At 47.3% G+C, this 14,021-nt stretch overlaps 1 protein-coding gene across 1 annotated transcript in view; it reads left to right on the forward strand.

Annotated features, from left to right (window-relative positions):
- Positions 1 to 748: 748 nt before the first annotated feature.
- The window catches only part of LOC311237099 (ADP-ribosylation factor-like protein 3), a gene marked incomplete at both ends in the record, with an annotated part of 42,090 nt that continues 28,817 nt past the window's right edge, over positions 749 to 14,021 (forward strand). The window contains 2 exons of the mRNA XM_084324905.1: positions 749 to 760; positions 2,068 to 2,211. Of these exons, the coding sequence (XP_084181031.1) occupies positions 749 to 760; positions 2,068 to 2,211 (156 nt within the window). The remainder of the gene's footprint in view (positions 761 to 2,067; positions 2,212 to 14,021) is intronic.

Consider the following 14,021-nt stretch of genomic DNA (forward strand, 5'->3'; position numbering starts at 1 on the left):
GGTTTCAAACCATAACACTTTTGCACTGAACAGAAGCAAAGAGTATAACAAAAAAAAACGTTGGCTTTTTACAGACTTTGCTTTGCTGTAAACATAGAATGTGAAGGCATTTTTGTGCATTTTAAAAGTAACGTCATGACTCATGAGTCAGGAATGAGTTAGGAAACCAATTTGTTACTCATAGCCACAATGTGTCAATAAAAAAAATCGATACTCAATAGAGGTGCTGACTGACAATAATATAGACCACATTTTTAATTATGACAAAGTTATCACGCCTGGCTCACTGCCAAGCAGACATAGATTATTGATGGCAGATGTGGTATAATATAACATTCTACGACTGACACATTTCTGCTGATAAATGCATGACTTTTTTTATGGACATGTTTTATTCTCGTGGAGGAAACTCCCCGCTGGGCCAACTCGTTGTTTACGTCGACGTCACGGCTTGACAGCTGTTACCTAAAGGATGATGGGACGAGAGTGAGACGCTAATCCACTCTGGTTGAGTCAAGTCCAAGTCCAATACTATACTTGTGGTGTACCAAGAAAACATGGTAAGTCGTGTCGATAATGAATAGAGGATCATTTTGAGTCAAAGAGTTTAGACAATTCAATTAAGGTTAATTGAACGGTATCATTAATTGCTGTGGTGTGTGTAGGATAGCTAGATATAAGGAGTTGTGAGCTTTGCAGACATAGAAATCAAGCTAGCTTGGTGACAACACGTTAACTAGTGGTAACCATGGCTCTGGTGGTAACTAACCTTTACTGTTTAAGTTACTGAGAATGCTTTAGCTTATCTTGCTATGATTGATACTGAGCCATTCCTTGACTGTTAATGGTAATAACCTAGGTCAGTGTTGATAAACTGTTCAAATGACTCCTGAGTCCTGGTAATAATTAGCTAAGTTAAAATCAACTTGTGTGTCTGCCTTCTGCAGTGTTGTATGCTTGAATGCAAAATCGTGTTGAAAGAATACAATTATCAGCATTTTAAATGTTTCTTTATTTGGGTGGCCAAATATATATTTCATAAATTCCAACAGGGATATTTTAGAACACATCAGGCACAGAGTGAGATTTCCAAATGATTGTTTCAGCAAGAAGTTGCAATCTTTAATTTAGATTTAGTTTAGCTTTCAATTTAGAATTGTCAAAGGATGTGCCTTCTTCTATTTGTACTATTAATGCCTGAAGCTAGATGTTAATCCACCCATTTGTTGACTTTCAGAATTTAGCAATATCATTTCCAGAAGAGACACATTTCTCCATAAAGACACTACATAAATCATAAGGACATTTATAATTATGAGACAACCCAGTTGTGTGACAGCCTGTTCCAGGATGTTGGCTCACAAAGTGCAGTGACAACAGTCTCCTGCTGGCTAAAGGGTTTGAGCCAAAGCCCTCCTGTCACCATTCTGGACACGGGTCACTCATGGCGCAAATGCCTGAGTGTGGTTGACCAATGAGACTATGTAGGACATGGCAAGCCTGGTGCTAACAGCTAAATCTGTGCGGAATGATCTTTGCTGTGGAGTTAGGATTTAGCCTCATGTGCACTGCCTCTGGCCCCATCTAGATCTACCTGACAATCCCTAGCACACCTGGGTGGCCTCATGTGATTGGTGGAGGCTGCCCTGGGTCCTTGCCAGCTCATAATTCCTCAGGTCAAAGGTGATCAAGCTTAGCCTGGCTGTGTTACAACACACCAATAACATGCTTACATGTTACCTATGCATTTATTTTTGAACATGGTCTAAATGTGGAAAGCAATACTAGGAAGAATTTGTCCGGTGCTGTCACTGCTGTGTCATGGGGGCTCTTTGCTCTCCTGTTGAGGCCCATTACCTTTAACCTATTTTCCCTTTAGATACATTTTTATTCTAATCATGTGTGTGTGTGTGTGTGTGTGTGTGTGTGTGTGTGTGTGTGTGTGTGTGTGTGTGTGTGTGTGTGTGTGTGTGTGTGTGTGTGTGTGTGTGTGTGTGTGTGTGTGTGTGTGTGTGTGTGTGTGTGCATGTGTGTGTGTGTGTGTGTGCATGTGCGTGTGGTGGACAGGGCTTGCTGGCTATCCTGCGGAGGCTGAAGCATTCTCCGGACCAGGAAGTGCGGTTACTGTTGCTAGGGCTGGACAACTCTGGCAAGACCACCCTGTTGAAACAGCTGGCTGCTGAAGACATCAGCCACATCACCCCCACACAGGTACACACACACACATAAATACAAATGTACAACATACTGTATATGGATTAGGTTTGTCACAATATAGGCTACAACGTGAAGGCCTGGTGCCATAACAGTGGTTCTCAAGGTGGGGTCCAGGGACTCCTATACTGGTCCTCCAGGGGGTTCCAGGGGTTCCCCAACAAAATGTCACTATTATTACATTCACCAGAAGTTAGTCCAATGAGAGAATGTATGTTTGTCCACTGTCATCTCCCCATCTACGCATGGAGTTGCCCCATAATAATCTCAAGGAAGTCATTCATGCCTTTATCTCCTATTGTTTCATTCTCTCACTATTCCTGCCTGTTGGTTCTAGAATTTTTGAAGATTTGACTGATTACTTGTAAAGCACAGCAATGTGGGAGGTGCGCTAGAAATTATGTTTAGCAAAAATCTACACACATCCGCTGAAAAAAGGCATAAATGATTCTATTTTTTTTTTGGGCTTTCTGTATTTTTCACCCATTAAATTTTTTTTGTTGTTATGCCAATTCCCTTCCTGTTCGTTGCGCGCATTGCCCCACTGTCGGCCTGGGGAGGGTGTAGAACTACCACATGCCTCCTCCGATACATGTGGAGTCTCCAGCCGCTTCTTTTTACCTGACAGCGAGGAGTTTCACTGGGGGAACATAACACGTGCAGAGGTTCACGCTATTTCATCCAGATCCCCTCCCTGCAGAACAGGTGCCCCGACCGACCAGTAGGAGTCGCAGTTTACAACGACCAGGACGCGTGTCGCGTGTAGTCTTTTACCAACAAACTTGCAGTTCCGCGTTCGCGTTCTGCGATCTGATTGGCCACTGACGTACGCTCTCTCTACGCCCAAACAGCGCGTTACGCTAGTTCTGCCTCTACTAACAGCCTGCAGCCTGCTCGCTAGTTCTGCCTCTAACCTCTAACAGCCTATCCAATTCATATCAATCGAAATAACGTATTGGTTTCATCTCTCTATATTAACGTGATTCCATCAACACAACATGCAAGTTTGTGTTGATGGAATCACGTTAACAGTTTGCATCACTTCCCACGGTTCTCGGCACCGCCCCGCGAGCCCCAGACCACCGTCCCGCGAGCCCCAGACCACCGCCTCAGTGTTCTTCTTCCCCGCCAATGAAGTATTCACCCAAAGACCCAATACCGTGGCAACAACTACCGCACTACCGGTAGAATAAGTGCCGAGAACCGTGGGAAGTGATGCAAACTGTCTTGTCGTGTTTTGAACATTTATGTTGTGTTGATGGAATCATGTTAATATAGAGAGATGAAACCAATACGTTATTTCGATTGATATGAATTGGATAGGCTGTTAGAGGTTAGAGGCAGAACTAGCGAGCAGGCTGCAGGCTGTTAGTAGAGGCAGAACGATAGGTTATGACTATAACCAAGTTCTGTTAGTTAGGGGCGATGCTTGGCATCACACTGCACTATCTCGCGTACGTGCACGCGTACTGAATAAACCACAAATGTACCTCTAATACCAGTATTAGTCTGACCACACCCCTCATCAGCTTACCTTCATAAGCAGGTGTGTGGTCACCTGCTCTCCTCCTTCCCAAGCTTTCACCACAAGGTGAGGTCAAGGGCTGCAGCGGCCGTCTGATGCCAAGCATCGCCCCTAACTAACAGAACTTGGTTATAGTCATAACCTATTGTTCTGTATCGTTAGTGGCTTAGCTTGGCATCACACTGCACAAGGGAGGCCAAGCGGAGCCACTGGCTGACAAATACACCCCGCTGACAGCCCCCCAAAACCATCAGAACAGGGAGGGCCGAGCCCCCCCGACCCCCCCTAATGGAGGGTATCCCCCCTATTAGAGGCTTCACGGGAAGGCGACGGACCCGACCGTGCGAAGAGGCACTCAAGCAACTTAACGCACAGGGTGAGCAGACCGTGGCTTGACCCCACGACTACACACACGCACAACCCGCATGCCACCCGGGAACGAACGGAGGAACAACCTCGTTACTGCCCCCAGAATCACGGGGTCAAGGGCAAACCCAACCCCGTGGCAAGGCCGTAGCAGCGGAGCGCGAAGGAAGACCCAGACCCACCAAAAGGACTGGACTCCCTGGAATGGGGGCCCGGAGAAGTCCATGATGCCAGCATCAAGACCCCACCAGGTGGGCACGTAGTGCCCCGCCCCCCACATCGCCAGCGTATTCGGACAAAGGCCCCCCAGTTACTGCACCTGGTAATCCCAGGCGGTATCCCAACCAAGTACTAACCAGGCCAGAACCTGCTTAGCTTCCGAGATCGGACGAGATCGGGCGTGTTCAGGTCGGTATGGCCGTAAGCCGAGCGGGCCCCGTCCCCCCAACAGTACACCGCCTGGCACACTAACCCTGCAGAACAGACAGTCAGCATGGCCGTAAGCACACAAAAAAGGTTAACCAACGGAAGCAGGCAGCGCACCGGGGAAAAACCAGGCAACAGGCTGTTAACCCTAGCCTGGAGACTGCGGACGAGACAGGCGCCAGAGGGGACAGCTGAACACAGCCGCCCCGGCGGAAGGAGCGTAAGCTGGCGGTGTTGCATGACCAAGCCTCCATTTAAAAACCCCCACCCAGAGGGGTCGAGGCAGAGAAGGCTGACACGATTGGCAGACGTCATGAACGTGCAGGGGCACCCTCAAACGGTGAACCCGGGAGTTGACACTGCTCCAACACACCAGGGAATCAACCACCTCGGTGTTACCCAATGCGGTGGTTGTTCCTATAACCCCTCAAGAAAAAACTCCAAAACACACCTGCGGGTATACACCGGCTATACCGCAGTACAAGTGTTTCAGTTTCCAAAAAGGGTTAACCCAGGCCTACGGGTCGCAAACATCACTTCGGACCGGGCCTGGCGGTACGGGAAGCACAGGGTCACCAGAGGAGGTCAAAAAACCACCCCCACAGGCCCCTCTTCGCCATGCGTGAGAGAGGAGCGAAAAATAATGGAGAACCAGCCCCTAAGCACACCGTACCTGGTATTCCCCGGCGGTCTCCCAACCAAGTACTAACCAGGACCAACCTGTGTAGCGGCCGAGATCCGACGAGATCGAGCGCGTACAGAATGGCATGGCTGTAAGCCATGACGACAGTGCTGAGTAAAAACATACCCAACCAGGGTCTCCATAGCGCTTAACCCTGTGACACCCAGACCGACCTGGCATTTTTCCCCCTGAAAAAAGCCCAAGTCCCTCAGGGTACCAGAACAGCAGATCTGCATCCCCGGCGGACAACGGGTTCAACTGATCTGGACCAGCGTGACCAGAACCAGTCCCGTGCCCTAACCACGCCGACATGCCTACTCCAGGAGAAGGGCAGATATGCGTGTTGATCTTAACATGAAAAGAAGGCGCCACCCAGACGTTCGGACGAACCGCGCCTGGTGGCCCACCCCAAGGGCGTGAGACCCCACCACATATGTTCAGATCCATCCCGTCATCATCCCCCAGACATGAACGAGAATCCGTCGACAACCCACCCAGGTCATGGGATGTGGTCGTCGGAAGAGGAAAAACCCCCCTCTCAGTTGCTTTATAAAAACGCTGTTTCAACCACAAGCAACCAAGGCGTGCCAGTCAATCGCCTGTTTACAGCGAGCTAGCACTATACGTGCGTCGGGACACACCCCCATCAATGAACAGGCTATTTAGACCTGTCATTGAATCCCCAAGGCGCCCAGGGGAACGACAAGAGGGGTGTGACACTCCCTAACTCCAACACTTCTGGAATAGAAAGAAGGAAGTATCAACAGTATGTATCCCAGTCTACACAGCCGGGGTAAAAAATGTTCACATTTTTACATCCCACCACCCTCCCATAGGAAAGAGACGGGGATCCCCAGAGAGACTTCCCACGCGAGCTGTACAGATTGAAAAGAATATATTGCACCTTGAGCCATGTAAAAAACTGGTTTTAGGGCCTCCGGGGAAGAGGCACTGAACCCATACACACTCAATAAACGAATTGAATCGAATATACATACAATAGAAAAGGACCCTTCTAGAGGGTCCACTCACTTTGACAATCTGAGGAGGAAGGCTCTGTACTCTGATGGAGGCTTCCTCACATGGAAGAAGGAGTCCGAACTCACAGAAGGCCTGAATAGGCGCTTGGTGAGGAGGAGCCCTGACCACCCCCCTGAAAACAGATCCATCACATGGACCTGAACAGCACACGGAAGTCCTACCAACAGAGACGCGCACGGTGACGTACTCTATGGCGGGGGAATTCCTGCGGTGCACACGCCCAATATACCAGGCCGTGGGACCAGGAACTCCCTCCCCCCCCCCCCCCCCCCCCCGTAACGTGCCGAACCGCCACGTGACGGGAACCTTGAAGGACAGGGGGTGTACCCCTGACCGACAGAACAATGGGGAGAGGAAAGGTTACCAGTTCACCCCTTTACGACCCCACACCCATGATACGATGTAACGACAAAAAGAGAATATGACACAGTCATAGTCAGCTCTATGAAGCGTTTCACAGCTCCACACAGCGCATGAGCTAACCTGCTATCTGATTTTTACTAAGGAAAAACACAGAATAGAGAGGGCTCTAAGAACCCCGGTCCAACATACACATGTGCTTCTGTGGCCAGTACAACCCAGTTGTAGGTCACATGACACACACAACCCATCATCACCTACAAAAAATGGCAAAAACACTCAACAGAGGAACGCCGTTTTTTTCACAATGAGAGAATACATCATTCTTGATTAGTATCGACCACAGGCCTTGCTAAGCACACATGACAGCAACCAAACCAATTTCCCTTTAGGAAATAAGTTTCTCCAGCAGATTTAGCACAACCTCAGCAATCAAGCTAAGAGTTACATCGCATCCCTACCACACAAAAGACACAATTAATGCACAACATGTCTGACAGGAGGATGAAAAAGTCCCCAGGGAACCGGGGGGGAAAACACAATCCTCCTATTTTACCCTCAATACGGCCAGTTAAAACAGGAAAACCTGTTAATGTGTGAACACACTGTTCATTGTCATTACAGTCTGAGAAAGAACATTCTTTTACTCACTTGTCACCAAGCATAGCTTCATAGGTTAGTTGCCTTAGTAGTGAGTACACGGTACACATAAACACCATGATGTTTCTCACACAACAACCAGATCATTACATCCCGTTTGCACGGAGAAGCTAACTGCCAGTGACAAAAACAGCTCACACATAACCCGCAACGTATCCTAAATGCATTGTAGCAACACACGTTTTGGGAAAAACACCGTTATTCACAATACATTTAGCAAAGTAAAACCAGAAGACGTGTTATGAGGTCTGGTCAACCCCGTTCCTACCCGGAACGCAGATCAGCGAAGTGCAGTCTCAAGACACCGTAGAAACACAGCCGTCCTGTGTTGTTCGATCCGGGCAGCGTCGCCGCTCTACCCGTCGCAACGGTCCCTTTGTTGATGCAATCCTTGCCGTCCTGGCTCAGGGCAGGGTCGACGAAAACATCCCCTGTCAAGGATGACGTCGTGGTCAAGAGTGTAAAACATGTTAAAATCAAAGCACGTTCAACAGAATAGCATCAAGCTAACGATCAGAAGCGAGCTCACGGCGGTGCGCGAGAAGCTAAGCTACCCCGCGCCAGGCCATGGCCATAGCAGCAAGCTAACGTTACCTAGCGACCACGACATGCTAGCCCCGCAGCTAACAGCTGACTGGCTAATGGTAGGCCCTAAGCAGGCCATGCAGCGATCCAGCAGGCTAACGCAGCAGTTAACAGCTGACTGGCTAACCGTAAACTATGAACATGTAAACAATGACATAACACTCACCCAGACAGGCCGCCGTTCTGAACCTCTCCTCACTTTTTAAGAGAAAAGAGAAAACAAGATGTCAACACCGCTTCACAACGGTGACTTTACCACATCCGACGGAAATCAGCACAGTACCAACTGGCCTGTGTAGCTGACTTTGAACATGAATCTGCCGCTATCGCACATTACATGCACATATCCCCTCGTGAAGGAATACTCTCATTTGGATATGAAAGATGGGGCCTTAACACGGTGACAGAGAGAATCCACTCGTCCAGAACACACAGGGATCACCAGTGTCAATGGTCGCGGCCAACTAGTTAAAACTATAATGGTCTCCAGACCAAGGCCTTCTGTCGCCTAGGTGGCTGAACAAAGGACCCTAGCCTGGGGCGCGTCTACCTTAATGATAAGCAAGCAGTGCAAAAATGCGGAAGCATTCGTCACCGCACGCCACTACGGTAAAGCGCCTTTCTTTTCAGGCCCGCTTTGGGAGCTGTCGCGCGGAAATAGGCTGTCTATTGCCATTCTCTTTGACAAACTCTAACCTTAACCAGCTCCTTAACAGCGCCTAAACTTAACCGTTCTAACCTTAACCAACTCCGAAACAATGCCTAACCTTAACCTTAACCTTAACCATGCCTAACCTTAACCATAGAAAGAATATTGCCATTCTCTTTGACAAACTCTAACCTTAACCAGCTCCTTAACAGCGCCTAAACTTAACCGTTCTAACCTTAACCAACTCCGAAACAATGCCTAACCTTAACCTTAACCTTAACCATGCCTAACCTTAACCGGCGAAAGAATACACGTTAAAAAAAAAATCACGTTAAAAAAAATATATTTTATGGGATTCGAACTCGCCAGCAAACGAGCTGTAGGATCCACAGCCATGCAGTGTTGCCAATTGAGCTATTTCTCGATACTGAATAAGGGGCGGTGACTTATATATATTGAGCTCCGCTCGTGTCGAACCAAGGCGGGATCTCATGCGCATGCGCGGGCACCTCGCGCGAGCACGCCGGCGCACGCACGCACCTGAGCGCTGGGCGGCGGAAAATGAAAGGCGCATTACCGCACGCCACTACGGTAGAATGCTTCCGCATTCTTGCACTGCTTGCTTATCATTAAGGAACAGGCGCCTGGGGCCGGTTTCCATACTTTGTCAAGTAGCCCCCATAGCACTAACAGACAAGTGGAGCCCGCCAGCAAACACTACTCACCCAACCTGGAACGCACCGCTTCTCACAACAGCGGCATGTCCGACAGTTCAGCTGTGGCCTGACAGGTTCCACCCCAACAAACACAGCAAGGAACTGCAGTTGAGAAGCATGCAGCGGCGTGCTCCCAATACGAAAACCGGTGGAGGGTTTTTAGAATGATCATCATCTTCTAGACACTCCAGTACGAAGACAATATCGCCGTATTTTCTCGAAAAATAGTGAGAGAGAAAATAAAGATATGATGTCAACGTATCCTTGTTTCCCAAAGCTGTTCCTAATCCAATTTCTTCCATCATGGTGTCAAGTGTGGGGATCTACCGAGGCACTTCTTCCTTGTGGTGAAAGCGAGAAGGAGGAGAGCAGGTGACCACACACCTGCTTATGAAGGTAAGCTGATGAGGGGTGTGGTCAGACTAATACTGGTATTAGAGGTACATTTGTGGTTTATTCAGTACGCGTGCACGTACGCGAGATAGTGCAGTGTGATGCCAAGCTAAGCCACTAACGATACAGAACTAGCGTAACACGCTGTTTGGGCGTAGAGAGAGCATATGTCAGTGGCCAATCAGATCGCAGAACGCGAACGCGGAACTGCAAGTTTGTTGGTAAAAGACTACACGCTTCCCACCCACTAACACTGCCAATTGTGTTAGTAGGGACGACTGACCAAGCCGGAGGTACCACTGACAGCTGGATTAGATCCCAGAGTCTCTGCGATGGTAGGCGAGTGCTTAGTCCACTGTGCTACCCAGCCGGCCTCAAAGGCATAAATTAAATTGATAAATCGATAGTCATGTATGTAACCAAGGTTCTATGAATCCTGGATGAAACTCGGAATCCTCATGATCTCACTAGAAGATACTGTAGCAGAACCGAGACGCTTATGACACCTGAATATAGACCCTAGCTCAGGTCATCAAGGTTCACACGTGTTGGGATAAATACTTGACCTGCACATGCATAAGACGGAAGATCCAGTCCTTTAACACATTCGGCGCCAGACCCGAGATATCCCGGGTTAACTCGCCATGCGTTGGGCGCCAGACACGAGATATCTCGGGTTTTGGTAATTTTTTCTTTTATTCGATATTTTTATTCATTATTCATCCACTGGCCTCGCTGTTGCCATAGGAAAGGATTTTGAGATCGCCAAAGTGCAATACCGGCTGCATCCTGCTAGATGGCAGTGTCGTCCACCCTTTGAAACCTTATATCTCACCCTGTGTTAGACTTAAATCCCTCCGGGCACTAAATTTATACGGAGCCGAGTAAATCGATTCATCCGACCACTTCGAAACGCATCTGACACACTTGATCCATAAGTTGTGCCAAATTATGTCCGGGACCAGATGGACACCAATACTGGAAATCGCGATCAGACAATTGGAATATTCTTTTTGGAATACCCCCGATCAAAGGTAAGGACTATCTGACATCAATTTCAGCTTGATCCAACAATGTTTTCATATCGATCCAGCTGATCAGCATGTGTAGTGTTCAACACGAATGCCGTTACTGGCCATCAAAGCATAAAAAAACTACCCCCCCTCCCCTTTCATGCATTCATGATGAAACATAATACCTATTATATACATTTGATTTGGAAATAGTAGCGTGTCCAGGCAAGAAACGCCAACGCTTATAGTAGAATACACGTAGCGTCCTATAACTCAGCTTTTCAGGAATTATCCCGGATCACTCCTAAACTATACTTATATTCACCACAGGATAACGCACGAATGTATGCATGAAAACATTTTCTCTTTTTTGTAGGGATGCACTGAATGGGAAATTCTTGGCCGAAACCGAATACCGAAAATAGGAAACAGTTGGCCGAAAACCGAATGCTGAAAGGCCGAAAATGATTAATATAAATATATATATATATCTATATATAATGTCTTTAAAAAAAATTGTTCGGCTACCTGATTATGGCAAAATACATGATTATGGCTAAACTTAACTTAAATAATATTAATAATCACTATTATGGGTCCATAAAACATTTATTCAGCACTTTTGAATGCATACATTAATTCCAGACTGACTGCTGAAAGATTGTACAATTTAAAAATGTTCTCTTTGCATACAACAAAATGTGCGTTAACCCTTTGGTTCCCGAAAACGTAGATCTACGTTTCTGTGGCCCAGCGGTTGAGTGCCAGAAACGTAGATAGTTTCTGTGTCGTTATTTATTTTATTCGCTATTGCTATTCATAATCCATCGAGGCACCTTGTGCAGGCTGTCCTGAATGTGTCTGAGATCGCAAACTGCCAATACCGCCACCTAACGCCTTGCGGCCGCTATTGCACTCCATTTGAAACGATGTGGCTTGGCATCTGGGCCGAGCTGGGCCGTGGGGGCGGGGTCTGAACAGTCGGGCGAGACAAGCGGTTACCACAGTTGCCTCGACGAGGCCCCCCCCCCCCGTTCATATTCATTGCTGATTACGTTGGAAACATGATCCCGATGAGTATTTGGAATGGCGATCAGATAATTGGATTATTCTTTTTGCAGTACATCATAGACAAGGTAAGGGCTATATATTATCAATCTTGCGTTGATCCGATAATTTTTTCCCCGTGATCGGGGCGTGTGTCTTTGTGTGTGCGTGTGCCGGTGTCCTGTTGGTGGCGATCGAAGCATAGAAACACAACCCCCCCCCCCACTCTTTCTTGCATGCATGAGGAAACATAATACCGATAATCTAGCGTTGATTTCAGATTGATCATTGATCCAGGCGAGACATGGGACGATTTATAGTGAAATGCAGATAATCGCTGTTTTCGCTGCGTTCCCTGGGATTACACAGAATCGCTCTGGAACTATGCTCGTATTCACCACGGTATAAAACGGAAATGTATGGATGAAAAAATTATCTGTTTTTTGCATGTTGACCGGAAGAAACTCACTGACAATCAACGGTGTTATTAGATCCATAGCTATAATATTCAATATAGGTTTAGCACTGCAAAATACCGGCATTTATCCCATTGAACAGAGCGCTGGCACTCATGGCCCACAGTGCCCCCTGCTGAACGGCACTTGATGTGTTAAAGTCAAGTGCATTTTCTTTTCTCTGTAGGATAACTACAACAAAGTGCATTCAGAACAAAGCCAAGGTGCTTTAAAACTGCATAAAGATCTGCATAAAGACACACACACACACACACACACACGAGGGAGAATAGCTTATAGCTATGAGTCATAATTCACGGCGCTCTAGCCTACATGGAAGGACTGTTGTATTTACTACATATCCCGTGACTCTTAGCGGGGGATGACGTAGCTTAAGAGAGACTAGTGAAAGAGGAATGGAAGCGTGTTAGCTATCTTAACGCTAACGTTAGTTAAAAAGGTTTTTAACCGCAATGGGCATATAGTAATGGCGAGGATATAAAGCATGTTAAAGACGCATTTATTGGATGCGTTGCTCGCGGAGTTTACATAGAAACAGCGCGACTCCCAAGAGGAGTTATCACAGGCTGTAGAACGCAGGACTGAAGAGCTCACGTTACACGTTGCGCATGTTATGACTGTAGCCGCGTTTTGATTACGTCATCACAACAACACGTTAGGTTACTGACACTCTGTGATATTTTTTCGGTGCTAAATCCCTTTCGGCCGAAAGGGCCTTTTTAAACCATTTTCGGCCGATAACTTTCGGCGGCCGAATATTCAGTGCATCCCTACTTTTTTGCATGTTCGACGGAAAAAAGTCACTGTCAAATGACTATAGTATTTTCTCCATAGCTATAATATAGAATATAGATATAGCTCTCCAAACATAGTGACGCACAGTGAAAATATGTTATGGAAACCTGGCTAGTTAGCCACAAGGACCAGGCTAATGGCTGGTGCCCAATGTGTTAAGCACCGCCTCAGGAAGGATGAAATAGATGTTAAGAATTGTTTCGATATACATTTTCTTCTATATGTTTTCCCGGCCCTATTCGGTCGGGGCATTTTTGGTTGCCCCAAAGAGTTGTGACATAAGACTATAAGGGTGACTGAGCTTTTGGCATTAAAGGAACATTGCAACATTATGGGAAATGCGCTTTCAGACAAGAAGATAGATACCAATTTCCAGCTGGATAGCTTTCTACTGAATGCAAGAGGAAATCGTTATGAGCAACAGTGGCTCGGGAGGTAGAGCAGTCGTCTGGTAATTCGGAGGTTCCCGGTTAGATTCCCACTCCTCTCGGTCAGCATGTCGAAGTGTCCTTGAGCACTTAACCCCTAACGGCTCCCAATGAGCTGGTTGGCTCCTTGAGCTGGTTGGCTCCTTGCATGGTTGCCTCCGCCCATTGGTGTGTGAATGTGTGAGTGAATGGGTAAAATTTGGATAAAAGCGCTATATATTATTAAATGCATCATTTACCATTTACCAAATGTGACTGGGCTTTTGGACCGAGGATCGAGGCTTGCAGAATCACTATCGTCTTCCAAAACTGTTATGGTTTGACACCGACCCCAAACGCACGACACAAGAGAGTAGGAATTCAGAGTTGCCAAAAACAAGGGCTGGTTTATTGAGACTAATTAATGAGCATAGAATAGGCAAGTCAAACAAGACAGGTACACAAGCAAGGGGGAAAATGTTCTGCTGCTCTGCAGCTTCTCCCGTGGTGGTAGTAGGGGGTAGCAGATGCTGACGTCTGAGCCGCTCTGCAGACTTCTCTCGGCAGAATCTCCGAAGTGTTGCGGGACCGAGAGAGAGAGAGAGGGAGCGAGTCAACAAGGGTGCAGGTGGAACGAGCAGGAGAACAGGAGAGGTGACTTGTACC

The sequence above is a fragment of the Notolepis coatsorum genome (assembly GCF_963971535.1).
Source record: "Notolepis coatsorum genome assembly, chromosome: 11".
In the NCBI taxonomy this organism is placed as follows: domain Eukaryota; kingdom Metazoa; phylum Chordata; class Actinopteri; order Aulopiformes; family Paralepididae; genus Notolepis; species Notolepis coatsorum.